This window comes from Drosophila ficusphila, unplaced genomic scaffold (genome assembly GCF_018152265.1).
Source record: "Drosophila ficusphila isolate 14025-0441.05 unplaced genomic scaffold, ASM1815226v1 contig_414, whole genome shotgun sequence".
Classification (NCBI taxonomy): Eukaryota; Metazoa; Arthropoda; class Insecta; order Diptera; family Drosophilidae; genus Drosophila; species Drosophila ficusphila.
This window is the reverse complement of record NW_025064328.1, coordinates 16,374,340-16,398,084: the sequence shown is the minus strand read 5'-3', so window position 1 is coordinate 16,398,084 and position 23,745 is coordinate 16,374,340. Positions and strand designations below refer to the sequence as shown.

The 23,745-nt window shown below is 44.7% G+C and overlaps 7 protein-coding genes and 4 non-coding genes across 11 annotated transcripts; 8 read left to right on the top strand and 3 right to left on the bottom strand.

Annotated features, from left to right (window-relative positions):
• The first annotated feature begins 1,165 nt into the window (after positions 1–1,165).
• On the top strand, positions 1,166–2,298 carry LOC108093669 (skin secretory protein xP2). Its single transcript, XM_017193847.1, has 2 exons — positions 1,166–1,231; positions 1,301–2,298. The coding sequence occupies exons 1-2, from the start codon at positions 1,229–1,231 to the stop codon at positions 2,204–2,206; spliced, it is 909 nt and encodes a 302-aa protein (XP_017049336.1). The 5' UTR covers positions 1,166–1,228; the 3' UTR covers positions 2,207–2,298.
• A 4,672-nt stretch (positions 2,299–6,970) lies between these two features.
• On the top strand, positions 6,971–7,735 carry LOC108093670 (skin secretory protein xP2). The gene is made up of 2 exons (XM_017193848.1): positions 6,971–7,029; positions 7,091–7,735. Exons 1-2 carry the CDS (start codon positions 7,027–7,029, stop codon positions 7,661–7,663), a joined length of 576 nt encoding a protein of 191 aa, XP_017049337.1. The 5' UTR covers positions 6,971–7,026; the 3' UTR covers positions 7,664–7,735.
• A 1,149-nt stretch (positions 7,736–8,884) lies between these two features.
• LOC108093671 (extensin) lies at positions 8,885–9,521 on the top strand. The gene is given in 4 exon segments (XM_017193850.2): positions 8,885–8,919; positions 9,006–9,176; positions 9,178–9,315; positions 9,317–9,521. Coding segments are annotated over 4 exon segments (444 nt in total). The 5' UTR covers positions 8,885–8,916; the 3' UTR covers positions 9,449–9,521.
• Positions 9,522–9,674: 153 nt separating this feature from the next.
• LOC108093646 (palmitoyltransferase ZDHHC15B) lies at positions 9,675–10,846 on the top strand. The gene has a single exon (XM_017193805.1). The coding sequence runs from the start codon at positions 9,753–9,755 to the stop codon at positions 10,773–10,775; it is 1,023 nt and encodes a 340-aa protein (XP_017049294.1). The 5' UTR covers positions 9,675–9,752; the 3' UTR covers positions 10,776–10,846.
• Positions 10,847–12,778: 1,932 nt separating this feature from the next.
• On the bottom strand, positions 12,779–13,451 carry LOC108093689 (CASP-like protein 4A1). Its single transcript, XM_017193868.2, has 2 exons — positions 13,378–13,451; positions 12,779–13,294 (listed from the first exon to the last, which is right to left on the bottom strand). The coding sequence occupies exons 1-2, from the start codon at positions 13,378–13,380 to the stop codon at positions 12,992–12,994; spliced, it is 306 nt and encodes a 101-aa protein (XP_017049357.1). The 5' UTR covers positions 13,381–13,451; the 3' UTR covers positions 12,779–12,991.
• Positions 13,452–16,856: 3,405 nt separating this feature from the next.
• Positions 16,857–17,065, bottom strand: LOC122320185. The gene has a single exon (XR_006245532.1). It is a non-coding gene; the product is annotated as a small nucleolar RNA U3 (small nucleolar RNA).
• Positions 17,066–17,261: 196 nt separating this feature from the next.
• Trnal-aag lies at positions 17,262–17,343 on the bottom strand. Its single transcript has one exon. It is a non-coding gene; the product is annotated as a tRNA-Leu (tRNA).
• A 1,247-nt stretch (positions 17,344–18,590) lies between these two features.
• On the top strand, positions 18,591–18,672 carry Trnal-aag. Its single transcript has one exon. It is a non-coding gene; the product is annotated as a tRNA-Leu (tRNA).
• A 230-nt stretch (positions 18,673–18,902) lies between these two features.
• On the top strand, positions 18,903–19,111 carry LOC122320184. The gene has a single exon (XR_006245531.1). It is a non-coding gene; the product is annotated as a small nucleolar RNA U3 (small nucleolar RNA).
• A 2,662-nt stretch (positions 19,112–21,773) lies between these two features.
• On the top strand, positions 21,774–22,221 carry LOC108094068. The gene has a single exon (XM_017194509.2). It carries the CDS (start codon positions 21,827–21,829, stop codon positions 22,019–22,021), a length of 195 nt encoding a protein of 64 aa, XP_017049998.1. The 5' UTR covers positions 21,774–21,826; the 3' UTR covers positions 22,022–22,221.
• A 127-nt stretch (positions 22,222–22,348) lies between these two features.
• On the top strand, positions 22,349–22,955 carry LOC108094067. Its single transcript, XM_017194508.2, has one exon. The coding sequence runs from the start codon at positions 22,531–22,533 to the stop codon at positions 22,786–22,788; it is 258 nt and encodes an 85-aa protein (XP_017049997.1). The 5' UTR covers positions 22,349–22,530; the 3' UTR covers positions 22,789–22,955.
• Positions 22,956–23,745: the final 790 nt, after the last annotated feature.

Genomic DNA, 23,745 nt, shown 5'->3' with positions numbered 1-23,745 from the left:
TTTAACAACAAGTTTTTAAATGTTTAACTTCACGCGGGCCATGAATAATGTGATTAACGAGTTTGCACTTGAAGTCCAAACAACACCCCAAGTCATAAAGCAAACAGAATATGACAATATATGGATTTCTTGACCTGTAGGTAAATCAAACCATTACTTATTTGCAATTTGGACAATTTAATATGATCCATGTTGAGGGGAGAAGAATAATGGCAGCACGAATTAAGTTGAAGAGGAAATAATTTAAGGCGCAGCGATGAAGCGTTCATAATTAAAGCCGGCGTTTTATGCGCTAAGGTCCAAACAATTATCCGAGGTGTGGATCATATAATTAAAAACTCTTTAAATCTTCTTCTGAGAAGCATTCGTTGAAACGTTATGCCATAAATAGAGGGAAATTGAAATCAGCTAGTCAAATCTATAATTTTAGGCCGCGACGTCAGCTAGACCCATTTTACGACCATATTCGTGGGCAACTGGTTTGGGGAAATTAATTGGCCATCAAGGGTTCGTTAGATAACAAAATTATGGGCCTAAAAAATTCTGTTTGTTTTTGACAACATATAGCTGGCATTAGCATAAAGTCTACCAAATCCGTTTGTATTGGGGGCGCTTCGTCGTAGACAAAAGATTCCATTAAGACCTCTGCAAGAACGTTGGCAAAACTGATGAATATTTTCGATTCTCTTGGTCCAGAACAATGGCTTCTAACCTTTGTGAAACTAGTCGTAAAAGCCAACCAGTTTCTGCGTCTGCATTCGCTTCGAGCGATCATTGCAAATTTCCGGCTACACCTGACGCATGTGCCAAAAACTCCGATACTCCGATACTCAATAAATCCATCTGGCCAATAAAACCCCTGTGGATCCCATAAAACATGCCGTTAGCAGTCTGCACCACATTAATGTCATCTAAAAGTCACTTGGGGTGTTGCCCACCAAATCGGCTTATCAATCTATCGGCGGCTAATCTTCATTCCTTAAATCCAATACACACCAACTGAGCGCTACTTCATTCTGACGACCCCCAAAAACAAAACCAGTAAGAAACCTCCACTGCGCTGAATATTCAGATGAGCCGTTAACGATGATCTTCGCTTGGCCTGGGGCTCAGTTCGAGCTTGGCTTGCAGAATTTTGGGCTCGGTCTCGTATAAATAGTTTGCCGATGGGCCTCGTCAGACAGAAGCTACTCAATCGCTCTTGGAGTAACAGATCGCAGCTGTCATCATGGTGAGCCCACCCGCCTACCCAAGGATCAAGGATTACAGTTCTTAACTTTCCACTCTGTTTGACTTGCAGAAATTCCTGGTTATTGCCTTTGCCGTCCTGGCCTGCGCCTATGGCGACGTCTCCCACCTGGGTTACGACTACTCTCCTCCGGCCCCGGCTCCGGTTTACCAACCCGCCCCGGCTCCGGTCTACCAGCCTGCTCCTGCTCCGGTTGTGATCCCCGCTCCTGCCCCCGCTCCCGTGGTGATCCCCGCCCCCGCTCCCGCTCCGATTTCGATCCCTGCTCCGGCTCCGATCTCGATCCCAGCTCCCGAGCCCGTGAGGACCTACGTGCCCCCTGCACCCATCAGCATCCCAGCTCCAGCTCCAGTCTACCACCCAGCTCCCGCTCCCATCAGCATCCCGGCTCCTGCTCCCATCAGCATCCCGGCTCCTGCTCCCATCAGCATCCCGGCTCCGATTGAGATCCCTGCCCCTGCTCCAGTGAACACCTACATTCCCCCCGCACCTGCACCAGCTCCGGTCTACCAGCCAGCCCCTGCTCCCATCCCCGTGAGCATCCCGGCTCCCGCTCCCGTTTACCACCCTGCTCCCGCTCCCGCTCCCGTGGTGATCCCTGCTCCTGCCCCAGCTCCGATCTCGATCCCTGCTCCCGCTCCGATCTCGATCCCAGCTCCCGCTCCCGTGAGGACCTACGTGCCCCCTGCACCCATCAGCATCCCTGCCCCGGCTCCTGCTCCAATCAGCATCCCAGCACCGGCTCCAGTCTACCACCCAGCTCCCGCTCCCATCAGCATCCCGGCTCCTGCTCCCATCAGCATCCCTGCCCCGGCTCCGGTCTACCACCCAGCTCCCGCTCCCGCTCCCGTCTACCAGCCCACCAACACCCAGGTTCTGGAGGAGATCGAGCCCGTCTCCAACGACGGATACCGCTACAAGACCGTGCGTCGTCGCGTCTACCGTCACCGCTTCTAAGCTTCTAACCAAAGCCCAACGAGAAACTGTTTCCTAACGAATCCCCACGGGGACTCGTAATAAAAATTCCGCCTTCAATTTGTTAAACAAAAAGAAAAGTCTTCAAATTGTTTTCCAATCATAGCAAATCACACGGGAAACGGGGGGAGGGGGCTCTTAAGTTTGCTCTGGCCATTTGAGTGGGAAATTTATGAAACCCGAAGAGATGGCGAGACGGGTGGAATCGCCTTTCCATCGGACAGATAGTGCGGTAAGGAGGAGGAAGAGTGGGAGGAGGGGGAGGAAGGATAATAAGGAGTTTCAAGCAAGTTGCGGAACACTCCCAAAGGACTCGATTCGACGGCGGACTCCATGCAGGTCCTCGGTCCTCGCCACTCCACATTTATCACGAAATTTATGGCCTGGAATGAGCTTTGATGATGTGGAAATTTTTTCTCGTTAGATTCAAAAGTTTTCAGATGCACTCAGAAACTGAAGAATTTATTGAAGACAACTGAAAGAATTAAATAAACTAGGCTAGCAAATTAAATAAATTGAAATAATCATGATATTTTAAAAAACGTTTTATAATTTGTTTTTGTGATTCACTGACTTTCTAAGAGGTAAGATTTGGTAAAACATTACGTAGAATTAGTTCATTTACTCAATAACTTTTTAAAGATTTATTTTGCGTTTAGAAATAATGATTACAAAGCGTTTAAATAAGTTGAATGTTCGAAATTCTTACAAAGGGAACGATACTCATTAGAAAAATGTAACAACTTTATTGCGATTTGTGATTTTTGTCTGTGCACCCACACGAAATCGATGATTCTGGAGCTGCGACTTAAAACGAAGACGGAACCGAGTGGATTGGCCTCATCAGACGACCACTGACCACTTGTGGCTGCTAACAAGTGGCAGGATGGAATCCAAGGCGGAGTTGGAACAAGGACATCGACAGACGATAGACGCTGCGCAAAATTAACAAGAAAATGCAGCGACAAATGTCTACGGAGCTCCCTCCCTCGCCAATTTGATTAGGGAAATGTCTGGCTGTGGCAGAGACTTCGGGGAGCCGGAGCACCGATTTTCTAGTCTGAATTCCGGGACAACCACGGAGCCACATATTACACTTGCCACTGCGCATACTAATTAAAAGCGCAAAAACAAACGGCGGAGCTACTAAAATTAATTGCGTAATTAAAACAAAATCATTTTTTTCCGCCGCCCTCCCTTTTGGCCCAACCACAACGGATTGATTGTCCTGGCTTATTTCGTTAATTGCATTCTGGTCAAATATTGGCAGCTCAATTAAATGAATTAAAACGCATTTTTGCTTTGTGCGGACCTGCACACGAGCATAGAGGATCTCTTATGGGAGCAAGGATGGGAAATACTAAAATCATTTGACAGGCAATTACAATTTAGAGACGATTGGGGCAGACCGCACACCAATCGGCGGTGATTAGTTTGTGTGGTGTGCAAATTAAATATTTAAACTATTCCGGTGGTAGCAAGTTATTTTTAACTATTTCTCTTAAATAAAATATCAACAGTCCAGCACGTAGACAAGCTTTAATCTCTTAAGTATACCTACAACAGAATGATATCACTACAAACAGCAGACTTTCTTCATCCAGATGTTTTCCCATTTCACAAATCCCCGCCAGTGATTAGTTGAATTCAAATAGTAACTACAATATGGCATGGATTGGGTGATTTTCAGCCTCATTGCACTCCACTTTACCGAGCAGAAGGGCTGGCGATTAAATAAAATCAAGCCAGGTATGGCGGACACCCAACAATTGACAGTTGGTTGCACTTCCAACCGCACTTAATTAGCAGTTAATGATGCCTGATTAACACGCATTATGGCTGCGACCCATCGGCATCTCCGCCAGCCAGTTTCAGCCCATTGCCACCCAGAATAACCCCATCCGTGGCCCTTTGTCAACCAACCTGTCCGACAGATGGTCGGAAAATGTGTAGTCAATGCTTTAGGCGCCGTGGATTACAAAATAATCACGAATCAGTGGGCCTAAAAGTATGCAGAAGAAAATGCTCCAACGGAAAAAGTGAAAATGCTGCGGCAAAAAACGAAAATGTCATCATCAAACGCTTAAAAGAAGGACTGGTATTCGAATGGTATATTACCTTTATTACAAAAATAAGTTGGTTCAATTCCACTACCACCATTTTATATAACCTAGGAAAATCTCCCTTCTTTGTATTAATTGTAATTATCTTTTAATGATATTTAATTTATGCATACCCTAACGAACTGTTGGGATAACTTTGAGTACGAAATATACCCTCTATTCCCGGCTCACTCAATAAATCGGGCGTAAAAACTGATGGGCCCCTCGAACCGCCCGGAATCGCAGTCGTTGGCCGGCCGGCTTTCAGGTTTAAAGCGACAGTGCGAAATCGAACGTGCGGAGTGCACATGGATATGGGACATGGATCGTTGGGAAATTGACAGTATCAACGTAATTATATCAGCAGTTGGGGGGCCCGAAACGAAAAACAAAACGGAAAAACGAGGAAATCCAGGAGGGCTGAAAATTCGTGGAGGGGCGACGGCAGCCACTGAAATATGCAAACGTTGACTGCCTTCATTTATTTTTACTGTTACTGCATATTGGGGCGACAACGGAGGAGGGGGGCGGGGTATGGGGATGCGGACGGGGATGGGGAAAGTCCAGGCAGGAGGCGCGAAAATAATCGTTATCCTGGACAGGTGGGTCCTCGATTTCCAGCGCGTTCGCTGCCAGCAGTTGCACTTCATTTGCAGCATTAATTTGTCGCCCGTTGATTTATCTGGCCGAGGTACATATAGCCGAGCACACATTTGTAAAGATATATACCGACGTGGCGAATGAATTTATGAGCTGGGCCCATCGAACGTCGAAAAATGTTGAAAATCGATTGGTAAGAGTTCGACACTCCCTCTTGAAGTCCGGCAAGTCAACGGCTGATGTAGTTGCATTTTGAATATTTATGAATTCAGTGTTTGCACCAGCAATGCAAAGTAGTTATGCAAATATTTTAAACGACTTAAACCGATATGGAGTTAGCAGCTATCTTCGTTTAAATCGAAGCGGGTGTTTCCATAATCGTATTAATTTTTAAAATGTATACACCTCATTTGACTGGACGCAGACTGAAGGTTCAGTGAACCTATAATTCAAATGGGCTAGTAAATTACGGGCCAGACTGAGTGAAAGGTATCTAAATTGCTAATCCTTGAATGTCCAAGCTATTTTTAGAACCCAAAAAACTTTTAGTTAAACATTTAAAGCTTTTCTGTGGCAAAACAGTTCAAATGCCAATGAAGAAAACATTTTCCCGATGCCAACTTTGTCCGCTTTTTTTGTGCACTTCAAGGGGAACGAACTATATATTTCGCTCGTGCCCTCCGATGACGCCACCATGCAGGGCATGTCAACTATTAACGGGCAAACAACTAAATTACGTATACGCAGCGTTGCATGACCAGCATGCCATTGCGGCTATGTGCGATGCTCCGTTAGAGAGTGTTTGTGTATTTGCTCGAAATACATTTGCAGTTTCGCTTTATTGGCGCTGCGAAAATAATGGAATTGTCAAAATAAAAGGGGTTAAGTGCTTGTTTGCATAGCTTTTTGACAAAACCAACAGCAAAAATGCGCTCCCTTCGCCTCATGTGCATGTTATTGGGGTTTTATTTTCACGCTCTGAGGAAAACAAATTCATCGGAAATTAAATCACTCCGGCGTCGGGTAGTCTCCGCGGATTTTTGGCACCAACCGGAAAATGGAAAATTGTTCATTAGCAATTTGTGTAATTAAAGGGAGCGAGTGCACGGGCACAACAGTTGTCCTTCACCGTTTCGCCGGGAAGGAACTCGCCCTTTCTCCCACTTAAAGTGGCCCAGAACTTCCTGCCCGTCTGGCTAATTTGTTTTCCGCTTGGCAGTGACACATGGCGACAGTCTAGATGGCGTCATGTTCAACTTTGACCCGATCGAAGCCACCATCGCCGGCTAATTTTGGCGCCCCCGGCCCATCTGCTCGGGTTCCCATACATAATTAAGCAATAGGCTCTTGTTTTTGGCCACCTTATCATAGCCAATCAGACAGATTAATGGCTGGCGGCTGTAGACCAAAAGTCTGTGGGCCGTAGGCCTCTGTTGCCAAAAGTCCGAGAGCGGGTTTCCAGTTTTGGAGCGGCTTTAGTTTTGGTAGTTCAATTCGATACACTAAAGCTCAAATGTTTTATGCAAATGATATTTAAATGAAGACAATGGCAAAAACAAGCAAGTACGAATGGAGAGGAGCATGTTGGACTTCGGACACTTCTGTTTGCTCCAGTATACTAGAATTGGTTAAAATGATGGTGAAAAAATAAAGTATTGTGCTTGCCAATTCTTTAATTTAGTATCCCAATTTATTAAACTAGAGAAGTAAACAAAAACAAAAAAGGAAACACAAGTTAAGATAATTTAAAATGCTACATGAAGCATTTAAGATTTAGTCCATCTGTGCAAATTCCTCGAGATTCACATTAAATCAATTAAAAGTGTATGTATAATTATATCAAAATGATGTGTGATAAACGACAGTAGTTGCCGAAACAACTCTTCCTGGTCGGCGTAGGGTATCTCAGTTGACCATTGGTGTGGCTCGTTAAATTCTGGTTTCTGGCATATTAAGAGACCCTGATATCCGCACTTCTTCACTCGAGTTAATGTTTATATTTGACTTCTGCACCGCGCCCCGGTTTGGTATAAATACGAACCCTCGGATTCGTCCAAGACATACTAGAAACGCCAACGTTCCAAGTAACACATATCAAAAATGGTTAGTAGAGATTGGAGGATGAATAGTTCTGGGATCCTAACTGACTTTACCTAATTTGCAGAAATTCCTGGTTGTCGCCGTTGCCCTTTTGGCCGTTGCCCACGCCGATGTGTCCCACCTGTCGGGCTACAACTACGCTCCCGTGAGCATCCCCGCTCCGGCTCCCCTTCCCGTGAAGGTGGCTCCTGCTCCTGTCCCAGTGAACACCTACATTCCCCCCGCACCGGCGCCAGCCCCCGTCCAGGTCGAGATCCCCGCCCCGGCTCCCGCACCCGTGGTCATCCCCGCCCCCGTGAAGGTTGCCCCCGCTCCCGCTCCCGTTGCCATTCCCGCTCCCGCTCCAGTCAACACCTACATCCCCCCCGCACCCGTGCACGTTGAGATCCCCGCTCCGGCTCCCGCTCCAGTGGCCATCCCCGCCCCCGTGAAGGTTGCCCCAGCTCCCGTGCCAGTCGCCGCCCCCGTGAACACCTACATTCCCCCCGCACCCGTGAGCATCCCCGCCCCCGCCCCCGTGAAGGTCGCCCCCGCTCCCGTCCTGGCCCCCCAGCCCGTTCTGGAGGAGATCGAGCCCGTGTCCGCCGATGGCTACCGTTACAAGACCGTCCGCCGTGTGGTGCGTCGCCGTTACTAGGGAGTTACTCCGTCGCTTCTCCAACGGAGAAGTTCACTGAATAAACGAAAAATATAGAATTTACTACATAAACAATGTGCATATTGTCCGGGAAAGTCATAAAGGGGAGATATTAGTCTTATAATACCAAAAGTGGTATAAAAGAAACATTAACACTTTAAATTCTAAAAAAAACATAAGTTGTTATGCGGGGTTCTCTTAAACCTTTTTAATTACCTTCAGAAATTCTTAATGGAATTTATAGTTCTTTAAGCAATTTATAATTAATTTTCCAGTAGCAAACATTTTAAAAGAAATGTTAGATATATATAATATATACATACAAGAAACAAAAATACTTGGTGGGAAAACTATTATTTACCCTGTGACCTTTATGGCCAACAAGGATTTATTGGCCATTTATCTACTCCCAACATCAACTTCTTCGTTCCCCAAACATGTTAATTGTCCAACAGCCAGATGAAGCGTCGCTTAAATAAACTGTTTTATAAGCCAGGTGTTCGAAAAAGACAAGCCCAGTCCGGACTTGAGTAATTAATTAAGCTCCGTCCGACAAAAGACACCACCGCCAGACTTTGTCAAGATCAGCATAATCTAAGCAAATTGAAATTAATTTTGGCATAAACTTGAAACGACGCCATAGGCCCGGCCAACTGCTAATAATTCGCCCAGCTCAAAACAGAAACGAGAAAACTAAAAATAAAAATAAAACCATAAGCACGCGGAGCCCAATAAAATAATTATAAAAACATAAGAGCTAAGCCAATCTGGCGTGTGACCCACGAGCATTCATCAAGAGAGCCAAATAAAAACAAAACGATTTTCGAAAATGAAACCATTTTTCAACATGCAACAAAAGGTTTGTTTGATCTAATTAAAGAAGCTTTGGCAGTTTCTGAAGACTGAAACAAAAAGTGGGCCCAAGTCAAAGCAGAGATAATGCGATTTTCGAAAAAGAAACTGAAAACTGAAGCTAAAGCCAAAGTCAGAAACAAAAACGAAACCAGAAAACCCGTCAAACTGCCTTGGCATTGGAGGCTCGTTGTCGTGTCGTGTGTTCGGTTTCGCTTGTCTTCCGACTTCTTCGAGTGAGGCTAAGACCCCCATGTATCATGGGGGCATCATGCAATTAATTTTGCTGCGGTTGACCCGCAGCCCCAAACAAACAATGAGCTATAAAACCGAAGGCACACTTCGAGTTCAGCAGCACAAATCAACTTGTGATCCAAGCAGCAACAGCCAATCTTCGAAAGATGGTGGGTGCCAGGATCACAACTCAAGGATTCTGAAAATAGCTTACACAAACTGTGGAATATTATAAAATATCTTCTTTCCCTCCTAGAAATTCCTTATCCTCGCCGTCGCCTTCTTGGCCTGCGCCTACGCCGATGTCTCTGAACTGGCCGCCAGTGGCTACGACTATCCCCAGCCTGCCCCACCGGCGCCCGTGAAGAGCTACATTCCCCCACCGCCACCACCACCACCACCGGCACCCAAGAACACCTACATCCCTCCCCCCGGCGGCTCCTGCCAAGGCCTACATCCCTCCCCCACCACCACCACCACCACCGGCGCCCAAGAACACCTACATCCCGCCTGCACCACCAGCTCCTGCGCCCGCTCCCGTTGAGACCTACATTCCCCCCGCAGCCCCCCGCCCCCGCCTACATCCCCCCCGCCCCCGTCCAGGCGGAGGAGCCCATCATCGAGGAGATCGAGCAGCCCGCCCAGGACGGATACCGCTACAAGACCGTCCGCCGTCGCGTCTTCCGCCACCGCAACTAGAAATCGGAAACGCATTTGTTGACTAATGTGATAATGTTATCTGGAATCTGTTAATGCTTTGTTACAAGATCGATGTTTTGAGGAGAAAATAAATGATGAAAAACAAATAGTTACTTGTTCATAATGGGAAGGAATAGAAAAAGGAAATATAAAAAATGATTAGTAAACTAGTTCATTAAATTAATAATTACCTATACCTAACATATTGAAGTAGGCCTTGGAAATGCTCCACAAAAAATACAAGTACAAAACATGACGTTCCAATAGATAAAACCATTCTGCCCATCAAGGGAGTCTTCCCAGAATGTGTCTAATCAGAGAGGACTCAGCAAGAAGAAGAGGTTCCTGTCGCGTGGTCAAATGGATCCCCTTCATCGTGATCCTGGCCATGGTGGTGTGGTCCTACTACGTGTTGGTCTACCAAATTTGCATACAGAAAGTGAAGGACTGGTGGATAATGGGGTTCCTGCTGTTCATCTACCACCTCCTGCTGGTCATGTTTCTGTGGACGTGGATCCAGTGCATCCGCGTGCCTCCCGCCAGAATTCCCGATCAGTGGAAAATACCTGCCGAGGATGTGGACAGGCTGAAAAGGAGCGAAGGCATGGAGGGAGCAGCGCGTCTCCTTGGCAACGTCGCACGGAACTTGCCAATCGCAACTTGTACACCCGACGGACTGGTTCGATATTGTAAGACCTGCTGGATCATAAAACCCGACAGGACCCATCACTGTCGAACGTGCCACACCTGTGTGCTCAAGATGGACCACCACTGCCCCTGGATAGTGAACTGCGTCCACTTCCACAACTTCAAGTACTTCATACTCTTCCTGTTCTACGCCGAGGTCTATTGCTTCTTTATTCTCTGCGTGATGGTCTACGAGTTTTACTTGATCTGCGGGTTCAATCTTGCCTACATTAAACAGGAGCAAACCTGGAGCTTCGTTTCCCACGTGGCATGCATCATATTCAACGCCTTTACCCTGATTATGTGCTTGGTTAGTGTATTTCACGTATCCCGAAATCGCACCTCCATGGAATCCGAATACTCTCCTCACTTTTTCGAGGGCGGAAAGAACAGACGTGGATTCGATTTGGGCTGCTGCACCAATTTTCGAGAGCTCCTTGGCGATAAATGGTACCTGTGGCCCATTCCTGTATTTTCAAGTCGCGGCGATGGATTATCATTTCCGGTGGCAGTTGAGCGACTGAAGGCAGTCCGAACCGACAACCAGAGAAAGGATAATGGGCCAACCAGAGCTCAGATTGTCAAAGGAAACATGACCAGGATTCTGGGAATTCGGCAACCAAGTTTCGAATATGAATAACTCCTTGTGAAATCATTCCACAGTAAAATTATCTTCCTTTGCTCAGGTACATTAAAAGAAATACAAACAAATCACATGCTCTTCGAATTCCAATCTACAACGACGACAGAGAATCGTAGACAGTTCGAGGAGGAGAAACCCCATCAACGTCTTAATTTAAGAGTCATTGGCAAGTGCATCAGCAATTGGAAACTCCGTCCCGCTGAGTGGCCAACATCGATAAATCCTCGGCATTCCGGTTGCTACTCCGCTTTTCCCACACTCGCTGCGGAGTCGTTTATAAAACGCTTAACATTCGTGACATATTTCGCATTTGGCCGCGCGTCGGGCGCAGAAATTTATAGACTTTATCCATTAGGAAAACAATTACGAGTGCAAACAATGGCCACTGTGCGATGTCCGATGGAATGGACTCCCCGGCCAGAGGCGATTCCTCGGGCACCGAGCATATGTTGGGATTGTCGCGCCCCAAGTTCATTGTCCCCGTCTATATTTTCTTATTATGCTGTGGCGACTTCTTGACTGCTGCAACACAAATCCAATTACCTTCAAAATAATAAACTTATGTACATACCAAAAAGGAAAAGAATGCCATCCAGCGCCCCCTCTTTCCTCCGCCCGCCGCACGCACATTCTGCTTTATCAACTGTTGATAGACTCCGTGGGGAATTTTCCGTATGTCACGACAAAGAAGATGCTGGAACTGGAAATGGAAATGGAAGCTGTCTGCCGTCGGGCGGCATTTTTCCTGCTCCTGTGCGCTGTGTCCTGAGTCTGAGTCCTGTACCCACTTTTTCACATGCACTAAGGGAAATCAAAAACCTAGAGAAACCTTAAAGGTGCTCAAAATGCAGCATTAATAATTCAAAGGGTTTTAAAATTTGAATCAACAAGTTATAAAGACATCACTATATAAATATTATTAAAAACAAATTTCAAAATAATTATATTCTTTACAGATTGTATAGTTATATTTCCTGTTCTCATAAAATGCTGTTAATTTTGGAGTAACCTGGTCCGATCTGATCAGAATTTTTTGCCAGTGTTTAGACCATGGCTTGCTGATTTCCACAGCTTGTTTGCTGCTCATTATTCGCCTTTGGCTGGTCCGGAGACGTGGTCGTTGCTGGTCGCCAAATGCACGAGCGCAAATAATTTTTGCCACTTGCATGTCATCAGCATAAAGTGAGTGCAAAATATGTGAACTCGACTTGGCAGCGGAAATTCGCCTTAGAGCGCAGAGTCAACAGCAATTGGCCAAATGACTTGTAAGGGTCTACTGAAGGAGCAGAAGAATAAGGAGGAGCAGAAGGAGAAGGAGGAGAAGGAGATGTCCTGCCCAGCCAACATGTCCATGTCGCAATCCCCCACATTCGGAAAGCTCGCAGCTTATTGAATTCGCATATTTTCCCATTTTGCATTATGGGCAAACATTTTTTCCATTTCGCCATCCTTTGTTTTTGTGCTCTGTTTGATTTTGTAATCGAGGATTTGTTTGCTTTGGCTGGAGCCAATCGATTCCCGGGAAGGGCGGCCACTTTTTGTCCCTGCTCATTGAATGTTTCAGCAATTTTTGGTTAAGTCAAATTGGTCTAGTCGTCGATTTGACCTTTTCACTGCCAGACTTTCAAAGGGGGGAAATCTATTGGAATGCCAGAGTTGGCCAGAACATGTGTTTGGCCTTGAGCGGTTTGTTTAGGCTTTCGTGGGGGGTTTGAGTTGAAGAGGGTTGGCTGACTGAAAAACGAGGGGAATGGTTATCGGCCAGTAAAAACCATTTAAATGGCGACTTCGGCATTGAGAATCGAACTTGGCGGTGATGGGAACCTGTTGATAAGAAAGATTGAATTTAAAAATTCCAGGATCTATTTTATGCATAAGCTTACTCGATGATAAGCATGTAAAATTATCAGAAGTATTCTGATTAAAACATATTTAATTCTGGATGCGAAACCAAACTTACCTCTTTCTAAAACGAAACAACAAATAAGTGAAACATTTTGTATGTTTTAAATACGAATATCAACTGATACTTATATTTTTCTGAAATTCTCCTGTTTACTAAACTTTGGTTTTCACCAAAGTAAATACAAGACAACAATTACGGGTTCAGTTACAATTTCTCTTCATTTTTTACTCTCCAAGTGAATTCATGATGATGGTTTTCAGCAATTACACTGGAGTCAACAAGTTAACAATAACAATTAGCTTTTCGCTTAGTTGCGGTGACGGAAGACGCGACGGCGGACGGTCTTGTAGCGGTATCCGTCCTGAGCGGGCTGCTCGATCTCCTCGAGGATGGGCTCCTCGGCCTGGATGGGGGCGGGGGGGATGTACTCGGGTGCAGGGGGTGCGGGGGGCACGTAGGTCTCAATGGGAGCGGGCGCAGGTGCTGGTGGTGCGGGGGGGATGTAGGTTTCCACGGGAGCAGGAGCGGGCTGCTGGTAGTCGTAGCCTCCGAGCTCCGAGACATCAGCGAAGGCGCAGGCCAAGAAGGCAACGGCAATGATAAGGAATTTCTGAAGGGTTCAAAATATATAGAACATTAATCAGGTCACTGGGTACTAAAGATTATCACATTATTGAACGGTTTCCAACTCACCATGGTTTCAAGTGTTTAGACTGCGCTCAACGATTGATGTGTGCTGTGAATGCGAAGATCACCTACGGCTTTTATACGGCCAAAACTATTTGGCCAACTCTAGCCGACGGCAACGGAAGCAGCAAGAGACCCAAATGACTTTGAACTTGATCTGCGGCTGATCTTCAACCGCTCACTCAGACTTGATCGATGAATCCGGCCAAATCGAACCGGTTGGCCAGCACTTTTGGATGCACAAGCCATAAATTGATGGAAAATTTGATCACGTTTCGTGTTCGCTTTTGTGAGCCTAATGCATCGCCCGTCCCATTGTTTTAAAGAGGCCGAGAGATGAGTTCGTTAGAGGTCGCACTCGAATTGAAGCTCTTGACTTTTGGCTTTTTGGTTGGCGCTCGAGGGGCAGAGCCCTTTAATTGATTTGCTTGTTGAACTCGGCCTTGGGCTTCGTCCCCCGCACGGAAAACACATTGGTCGCCGGCTCTGCTTGATTAAAACCAAATTTAATTTGCATCTCACTTTTGCTGGCTTACTTGGCTTTGTTGTTATTACTCGGTCGGGGTTTATTGCTGGACCTAACCCCAATTACAAAACTCGAAAGTGAACTGCAGTTGCGAAGTTTAAGTAGAGACAAATGTTCTGTGAGAAATAACAAGATTGCACAGTGGAAGATTCCGGGTTGAAAAGTGAAATTAATATTTTAGAAATAAATTTATCTTAACCAGATATGAAATTTTTTGCCAATTACCCTTCGTAATATGTTTTACTTTTGGCTAAGAATAGGAGTGTGCCTTAACTATCAACGAAACTTTTCATAAGTTCACTGTCCATTGTTCTCAGTTTTTTCATTTCCCTAACCAATTTCACCTTGATTTTTCCGCATCTCCTGGCATATTTTCATTCCAGTTTTTATTCTCAATCCGAACATTTTCATTCCTTCGTTTCGCTTTCCACTGTTGGCCGCCTTGTAACTTTTGTAGCTCTTGATAATATTGCAAATAATTTTCTTTTTTATGTTGATTATTTTTTGGACACCCTCCGCAGACACCTGAGATCCACCTGGCCGGGCCCTCCTCCCTTTACAACCTTTTTTATTAACTTCGTTTTCATTTGTGCCGTTGCCTTCACGAGCTCATCATATTTTAATGAGGAAGGGATTCGGCGGTATCGTCTTTTGGCTTTCCTTCCAGCTCCTCGGGTTGTTCTATGTTTCAAATTATTCTCGAGAGATTTGCAGTTCGTGATTTTACGGCAGCCAAAAAAGGGAAGAGAAAGGGAGTGTGGAAAGCCACCCCAGAACTCAAAAGGGGATGGTAGCCGCTGTGAGTTAAGACATTTCCCGAATGCAATTGCAGCTTTGGCTTTTAATTACCCCGCTTAAGTCCGTATTAACTCTGGCCTAAGCCTTTTTTAATTTGCCCCCACCTCGCCGCCAGCTGTCGTAATTGAATTAGGAGCCGGGAGACAATGCAGCGTCGCTGAACCTTTCACGCTGTTATCCTTGATAATTAATTTAGACGCCATTGTCCAGTGCACTCCCCTCCTTGCGGACCGGCTCCCCCTCAAAATCCTTTGCCATTTCACATCACGTGCGACGCTCTACTCGTCCTGCTGCTGTTTCTTTTTTCATAAATCGCCAGGACACACACAAAGTTGTCCAGCTGCAAATCAGAAAAAAAAAACACGGGGCTGGGGACCCCCGAAAAAATAGAGGAAGAAAATTCCCAGTTTTATGGGGAAAAAATGAAGCGGCAGTTTTGACAACGCACGTCCATCCTAGAAGAAAGAGCGCATGCACTGCAAGAAATTGGAACCAAAAGAAAAAAACAACTACATATCCATATCGACTTTTTAATTGGTTACAGAATTAATAAAGATGTACTATAATACCTAAATTGATTATTAATTTGCAAATAATAATTCTTCTATACTTCTTATAGAATATAAAGGACATTAAATTCTAAGTGCCTACACCATAAGAAATCCAGGTTATGTCAAGTATCCGATTGTTAGTAGTGGCTTAATTTTCGCTCAGTGTAGGGGGCTTGGCCGGGTCATGTGGCTTGCATATGGAACTACAATAGACAGGTACAAGATGCACACGTAGCACGCATCGCCAGAGCCCCAAGAAAGGAAATATGGAATCACCTTTTGTAAGTTCGGGGCCATGAAATCGAGTTTACATCTTACTCCTCTGTTGGCAACGGCCATAATTAAATGTCAAAAATGACGCTACGTGCGGAGCAAGCAAATCGGCTGACGAGTGCCGGAGCAAAGTTCACAAAAAACGGTACTTGCCATGTTCAATCGCATTAGGGTTTATGCAACTTTACCCAAAATAAACTTATTTTAAGCAATAGAATCGTAAAGTTCTCAACGCAGAAATTGTTGCATACTTTTGCTGTCACTTCTAATTGCTACGACGAACGGCCTGCAAATCGTGAGGTCCCGAGTTCGATTCTCAGTTGGGTAAACGAAATTTTTTTTTCGTATTTTTTCTTTTTTTTTTTGCATTGGCCCTTTACTTACCAAGACTTTCCACTTAGCCAACTTTTCTTGATATCAATTTATAATTTCTAGTACCAAGAATAGCCATTTGTAATCGCTTAATTTAGTGCCCCGAACTTTTACACAAAACGGAATAAAAAATAACCAAAGCCCTGCAACAAAAATTTGCCCAAAAGTAATTTAGCATTTTCGCAGATTCCCCTTCGCATCCGCCACATTTGCGAAACTCTCGAAAAGTAGCTGGAACTATTTAAAGTTTCCTTTTGCTGCTTTTCCCTCAATGTGTATCGTACTTTTTATTGCCATTCGCTATTATTTGTTGCCCCTCTGTTGCTGCATATGCATATTATGCCCCCGAGGCATAGGAAAACACTTCCCCCGCCATCTCTGCCCCGCCGAAAGCCAGACAACAGCAACGACTGCGATGGTTATGAAAAAGTACTTAACGTGCACAAAACTTATGTGCCAGGAGATTTTATTTTTTCCTCATAGTCGGGTAAAAGTTACAACGACATGCCAATTTTTCAAAGGACCAGGGGGGCTATAGGTACTTCAAGGGAATCGCAGGGTGGTCTTGGCAAGCTTATAAAATATTGCCAATAATACGTTGTTAGCGGAGAGATGCCTCCCCGAACGCAGAACGCATTTCTCCTGGTGGCCAAACTTTTTAATGCACTACCCAAAGTGCACAAACAGCATAACAGAGCTCGCAAAATCTATTCAAAGAAGCACTAAGCGTCCTCTGCTCCTACTCTAGCTTAATTTGCAAATTACTCGGTTACATCTCATATACATAAATATGACCCCCCACAAAACCCTAAAAAAACAAAGCGGAATGACATAAATTTTTTAGAGCACAACAAATCACTCAAAAAATAATGAATAGACAAGTTTTGTCGCATACCATGCTGAGTTTCACACGCTACGCAGTTTAACTCAATTTTGGATTTCAGATCTATTTGTAAAAAAGGAGCACCACTCAGAATTCGCTCTATCCGTTCTACCGAGCGATCATCGAAGCCCTGCGTCCCGAACGATGCGGAGCACCACAAAGAACACGGGGCAAATCCTCACGCTGCCGAATAGCACGATTCAACTCATCAACGCGGGTGCACTTGGCTTTCAGCTAGTGTGAAAGTATGTGAAGACTGACTACAGAAATGATCCTGTGAAGTATAGTCTTAACTTTTCACTGCCCGGCCTGTGGATCTAGATGCGATACCCGCCAGAACCAATTCGGAATTCTAACGAATTCAAAAGCAGAAAAAATGAACACGCGCTGTGAGTTTAGATAAGTATTTTAGGGTAGAAATACTCGTTTGTTGTTGCTCGAGTGATCGAAAAACAAAGCCAGCACAATTCGAAATCGAAAAAAAACTTGGCAGCGGTGGGATTCGAACCCACGCCTCCGAGGAGACTGGTGCCTTAAACCAGCGCCTTAGACCGCTCGGCCACGCTACCTACGATTTGCGCATGACAAATGCGCATGAACCACCAGAGCGAGAGACGCCAGTGACGTTTTAGCAATACTGACACATGAGTATCTGCGTGTTCGACTATTTTTATGGGCGCAACACCTTGCCTTTATTTTTCCACCCACACTGCAGCGCATATAAATGCTCTCATTTGGGAAAAGGGAAAATGTCAATCAAACGAAATCAATTTCTGGCACAAGCCTTCTGCTTCCGCTGCTCCTCTGCATTAAAATGTTTATTATATGTATTCTGCAAAACTGTCAGCGTTTTTGCCTGGCAGCGTAAGCTTAGAAATGCGTTTAAAATTCAAATGAAAATGCGAATTTATGCGTGACAGGCGGTGGTCGAGGTCCTCTTTGCTCACACATGCAACCGCAGCAACAATTTCTGGGCTGCCTGGCGTCCCGTGCTGCAAGCCATAAACTGAAGCCGGCGGAGTTGGGCAGAAGACTCCGCAATGAAATTAGAAAATTGCAATAAAAATCTTTGCACGGGACGACTGGCAAAACAAAACAAAGTCTGCGGTTGCCATAAGGGTGTTGTACGAGGCTAAAACGTAAGGGAAGCAGAGCAGCATTTGCGGTTTCATTAAAATGCCACCGAAAAAGGGAGCAAAAAGTCAGATGCCGTGTCAGCAGAGGAAATATTATGCCACACTCACGTGGATTTATTCAAATTTAAAGGCGAGCGGCATGGAAATAATTATAGAATTGTTCAATTTCCACGCCAGACAGCTGCTGGGAAAACACAAAAAATCACGTACAAAAAGAGCAGACACAGGCGAGTCACCTGAAACCGGCTAGGTAAAAACGCTAATGGAGTTAATTGTGGGCATTATCAGGAATGTTGGGCAGCAAGCTGCTATGCGGAATCAAATTAAATTTCAAACAATTGACAAATTGAAATGCTAGCGCCGGAAAGTGAACAATAGCCGCATTCCGAGAGCCGAGCGGTTTAGAAGAGGATAGTCGGATGTCCACTTAACATGCCCAGCAGCAAGAAGCCTTATATTAAATGAATGACTCGACGAAATAGTTTTGTCAAGACCGCAAAGTTGTGAAACTACTCGGAACAACAAGGAGCTGTGGAAAGAAAATATCTGCAAGCGGGAAAATGCTTAAATACCAGAACAACATTTTAAATCCAACTTAAAATTTTAATAACAAGTCCCAGAAGTAACAGCGACCGTCACTGCCCGAGCATAAATTAGCTATTTGACAAACGAAAAATGTAGGTAGCGTGGCCGAGCGGTCTAAGGCGCTGGTTTAAGGCACCAGTCTCCTCGGAGGCGTGGGTTCGAATCCCACCGCTGCCAAGTTTTTTTTCCATTTCGTTTTCGAATTGTGTTGGCTTTGTTTTTCGATCATTCGGAACAGTTGTCAGGCAAGATATTCAAGCAACAACAAATGCGAACCTATTTCTACCCCCAAATACTTATTTAAACTCACAGCGCGTGTTCATTTTTCTGCTCTTGAATTCATTAGAATTCCGAATTGGTTCTGACGGGTATCGCATCTAGATCCACAGGCCGGGCAGTGAAAAGTTAAGACTATACTTCACAGGATCATTTCTGTAGTCAGTCTTCACATACTTTCACACTAGCTGAAAGCCAAGTGCACCCGCGTTGATGAGTTGAATCGTGCTATTCGGCAGCGTGAGGATTTGCCCCGTGTTCTTTGTGGTGCTCCGCATCGTTCGGGACGCAGGGCTTCGATGATCGCTCGGTAGAACGGATAGAGCGAATTCTGAGTGGTGCTCCTTTTTTACAAATAAATTTAAAAATACTGCATGAGTTTAGATAACTGTTTCAGGCGTGTTGGGATTACTCTTGTCTCGCAGCGAAACTCTCGCTTCGCCACAAAAAATGTTTAATATTTTGAATATATATTACCTTCTGGCAATTATCCTATTATTTCTACAATAAATAGAACCATTTTAACAGCGCTTTAATTGAATATGCAGAACCGTTTACCTTTCCGTTCCCTAGGCAGTAATATTGTTGTTTCCGCCAGCTCTAAACACTGTTGCTGCTGTTGTTTTGCGAAGCAATTAAAACAGCACTTGAGGGGCGACCCTTTTGCCGCTCCGCTTGTTGCCAGTTTCAAGTGTTTTTGTTGCACGTTGACAGTCCGTTAAAGGTGACACAGGCTGGCGGATGGGGCACCACCCCCTGAGAATTATAAAACATTTTAGTGGGGAGCAGATTTCCGCTTTTTTGTTGCTTCAAGTGCGCTTCGTGCTCAAGACTTGGCTGTGAGTGGTCGAAAAAACTGCAAAATTTGTAATAAAATTTTCGCTAATGGGCGTGGGGCGGTGGAGCCTCTAATTACTTAGCGTTGCATATGAATGGCCCTCGAGCGAGGGCGTGATTTTTGGCTAAATTCAGAGTTGCAACGATCTCAATTAGTGGATGATGACTACTTGGAAGAGCCTTCAAGTGCCTTGTCCTCAGGGAACTTTTCAATGTTCGTGTTTTGACTGGTGAACTCCTCCGAAACCTCGAGATGGTCACATATAGTCCGTAAACGTAAAGCTGTAGTGCATAAATATTTGAGGAGCTTGTCTGCTGCACGCAACTACAATTAAGTGTTGCCTAGTTTTTGTCAACTGTCCCATTTGGTTCTGCTCTGGGGCCTCGTTTTTTGCCATTTGTGTTGCCAAACACGACACAACACGTAGTGAAAATTTATTTAAGCAATGCAAAGCAAATACGAGTGCCAGTTTCGGGACAGTGCGTGTCATGATAAGTAGTTCGGATCAAATGAATTAACTCATATTATTTTGCTCTCAGGATAAGTGATACTAGTATAGAAAGTTCCGAATTCTGAGGACATTGCTATAAAATTCTAGACAATAAGCATTCTTTTTACACTATTTGATTTCCTAAACATCACCTACAATTGTGATCCGCACTGTAACCCCTTCCGGTTTACTTACAATTGCCGTATTTTTTGAGTGCTAGCATAAAAACACATTTGAAATGCGGTCGGAAGGGAAATGGAAAATGGAGCCGAGGGAAAAAGAAAGGCAAGCACAGCACTCGGAGCAGCGCCACCTAGGAGCCCGAATTGACATCATCATCATCTCTGGGCCAATCGATGATGATGATGATGACGACGACGATGCTGATGGCAATGCGGCTGATGCCGTAATTGATGTCTTTGCGACATGCTTTCCCAAAGTGTTTACGTTGGGAATTACCCATGTGTGTCACTCGGTGTGAGTGTGTGTGTGTGAGTGTGAGTGAGGAGGGGTTGGGGGCGGTGGACCACGCCCCCAGCTAGTTGACAGCCTGCCGTTTACGTGCACTTAATGAAATGTGCCCCAAAATGGAAGCACGTACCGGGCATCTATTTAATGAGCCCGGCAAGAGGTTCTCTCGCAGAAACTTCGAGAGGGGTTACAAATGGGTGGGCGGAATATCTACTATTTGAGCACGGGTATTGCTCATGAAATTTTTAAATGTCGCAGCTTAAATTCAATTTAATTTGGCTGCAGAGGAGGCTGCATTATTCAATGGCACTCACACGTAAGCGGCTCAGAGTCCGCCCGCAAGTCCTCTAACGCCCGCCAAAGCCTCAGACCGAAAACCCCAACTCCAACCGCAGTTTAAAATTCATGTGAGCTTTTCAACAATTTCCCCAAACAAATGCGATTAAATGTGCGGAAAATGCTGAGCTCTTGTTCTCGCTTTCTCGCTTTTCTGTTGTTGCCGGATAAGCCACAATGGGTTAAGGCATCGTCTTGTTTGCACATGTGTCGCTAGGGGGCGCCACCCCTTAACCCCCCGCTCCCCAGTCGCCGGTTCGCCGTTCGCCGGTACAAAAGTCGGAAAAGTCGGGAAAGGAGTTGGGGCACACACATGCCGAAGGTGCAAAAATGCGTTAAACATAACATGCTAATTCCTGGCGCCTGCAGCTTCAATCTTTCACCTGGCCAGGGGGAATTCCCACACCCAACCAGCCACCAGAAGCCAGCCACCCCTCTAGTTCTCCCACCCCCTTCGGTTCAAGGAGATCGTCCTGCGGCAGGACTCGTTGGCTATGTAATACGAGCGTTTTGTGTGCCATTTGATGCCGAAGTTTTCCTCTATTTTCTGCCATTTGCCTTTCTGCTATGTGTGGGTTTGTTTTCCCTGCCAGAAGGTATTTTAATTTGGCTTATAAGTTAAGGTGGTACAAGGAGAACTTTGAAAACGGTTTAATGTCTGCATTTGCGAAACAGCAATGAACTACGTTAATAATAATAATAACATTAAATCCATCTTTTACTCCAAGTGGAAGAGTATACCATTTTCCCATCAAAGAAATTGCAGAATTCACTATATAATCGGAACTGATTCCATAGATCGTATATTCCGCAGCCCTGGAAATATATGCAGGAGCTTTCCAGAGCTTTTTCGCTCTCTCATTTATTCACGTGCTATCAGTTGATTTTCTGCACGCCGCCAGTCCAACTAAGTTTTTGTTATGGATGGTCCCAAAAACAGGGCCCGGGGATCTGCCTTCAAGTACGGACCGGCTGTTCGGATCGGAATCGCTGTCCTGGTCCTTCACACCGTCGGCTGGTTGGGTTGGAAGGCGGTGAATCAGGGGGCGGAGTCCAAGGAGGCGGCAGCGAATGCCAAACATGAGCAACTTAAAGCGGCCCTCGCCGAAAAGTGACGTAACGAGTGGTGATAAATCAATAGTTAATAGCAAACCGCCAAAGGCTGTGAATACGAAGTAAACAATGAAAACACTTAACGAGAATGTAAACACAAAACCATTTGTTTAGAAGTCTCTCGCAGAGAGCTGGTTTACTTAAAGCTTTTACCTGATTTTAATCGTTATTAATAAAATAAATACGTATAAAAAGGAAAAAACAAAAACAATACTTTCATTATAAATACTCGGACATTAATGGATAACTATCAAAGAGAACTTACTCCGTGTACATTGAGCTGCTGATTAGCAAATATTTACTGGGCAAGTTTATTAACTTGGTCAATATGCACATATCTTAAAAACGATCAGCTAAAGAGCAGCTTTGGCTCTCTCAATCTAAACAAAAGCCCTCCAGCTGAAAGCTTCGCTTGCTTTGGCAGAAGAAATCGAAAAAATATATTTCAAGCTCGAGTCAGTAGCGCAGTTCCCAAGCCCGAGGTTAGTGCTCGAGAAATCCGAAAAACACCATGGATATCTTATCGAAACTTCTCCTGGTCGCCGGCCTGCTCATGCTTAATTGGCAGTGGGTGGCAGCCACGCCACAGCGTCCTACTCCGCCCACCACCCCGAGAAGCCAAGCCGGCGGGGTATCCATCTCCCCACCGTTGATACCGAGTGTCAACCCCACGGATATTTTGGTCCAGAGTATCTTCAACATCTCCCCAAGTTGTCGGGAAGGAGAGATTCGGGCGGGTCCACGCGGCATGTGTCATCGCATCGCCTAGGAGATAACCTCTGCCTGGGAATTTAAAGAGGTTAAGCTATTTTGGAGTCACCTCGTTAGTTGACCAGTAATTGCCAGATGAAAACGTGCCACAAGCTGCGTTTTTATTGATACTAAAATGTATTAAACATACGAACAAATAAACTAATCAAAAATCATTTAAGTGCATTTCAGTACTTCTATTTATTTAAATTACTTATTAACAAAGGTTTGATATGACTAAGAACTCTTTGACAAAAGTTTGCTTAAGTGTATAATACATTGGGTTTGATTTCTTCTAAACTTAGCTAAGAAACATAAGTATCCGACAGGAGAATAAATCACTTTTCAGACTGGCCTCCGGCATTGTTCAAAAAACAATTTAAATCCTGGCCTGCATTTCTTGATGTCTTCCAGCAAAATTAGCATCGTCACCAAGGTGAGCAGATATAAAAAGTCTCTCATGCTGAGCCCCATTTGCTTGCGAAGCACTTTCTTCAAATTTCGATCAGAAACTGATTTTCCGTGAGACCTAGCCTACTAGAAAACTTCTTGTTATCTGCGTGCATCTCAAGAGCGTTTATTGATTGATAGCCGTTGATTGATTTTATTAGACAATGTTTATAGTAAGGGCCTCATAAGTTGAGGGTTGGTGCTTGTAAGTTACACAAGTTACTACGAGCAAAGTCCTTTTAGAAATGAGTTTGGTACGTCCATTATTTTGATAAAAATTTTTATTTAAACTCATTTAAATTTTAAGAATTACGCAATTACACAACCACTTCGAAATTTGGCTTCTTGACTTCTGGACATTCTTCTGTTATCCGGGTCTTTGGCATCAGGTTGAGATAATACCATGATTATTGCCACTATTATAAGCAGAGGATTTATGTTTTTTTTTATGTACTCCATGATTAACGTCCGCCTTCCTCAAATCTTGAACGTATATTAATGTAATGAATGTATTTCCATTTTCGAA

What these genes read in the sequence shown, in the direction of transcription:
- LOC108094067 (XM_017194508.2), top strand. Translation starts at nt 22,531, where the DNA reads ATGGATATCTTATCGAAACTTCTCCTGGTCGCCGGCCTGCTCATGCTT.
- LOC108093646 (XM_017193805.1), top strand. Translation starts at nt 9,753, where the DNA reads ATGTGTCTAATCAGAGAGGACTCAGCAAGAAGAAGAGGTTCCTGTCGC.
- LOC108094068 (XM_017194509.2), top strand. Translation starts at nt 21,827, where the DNA reads ATGGATGGTCCCAAAAACAGGGCCCGGGGATCTGCCTTCAAGTACGGA.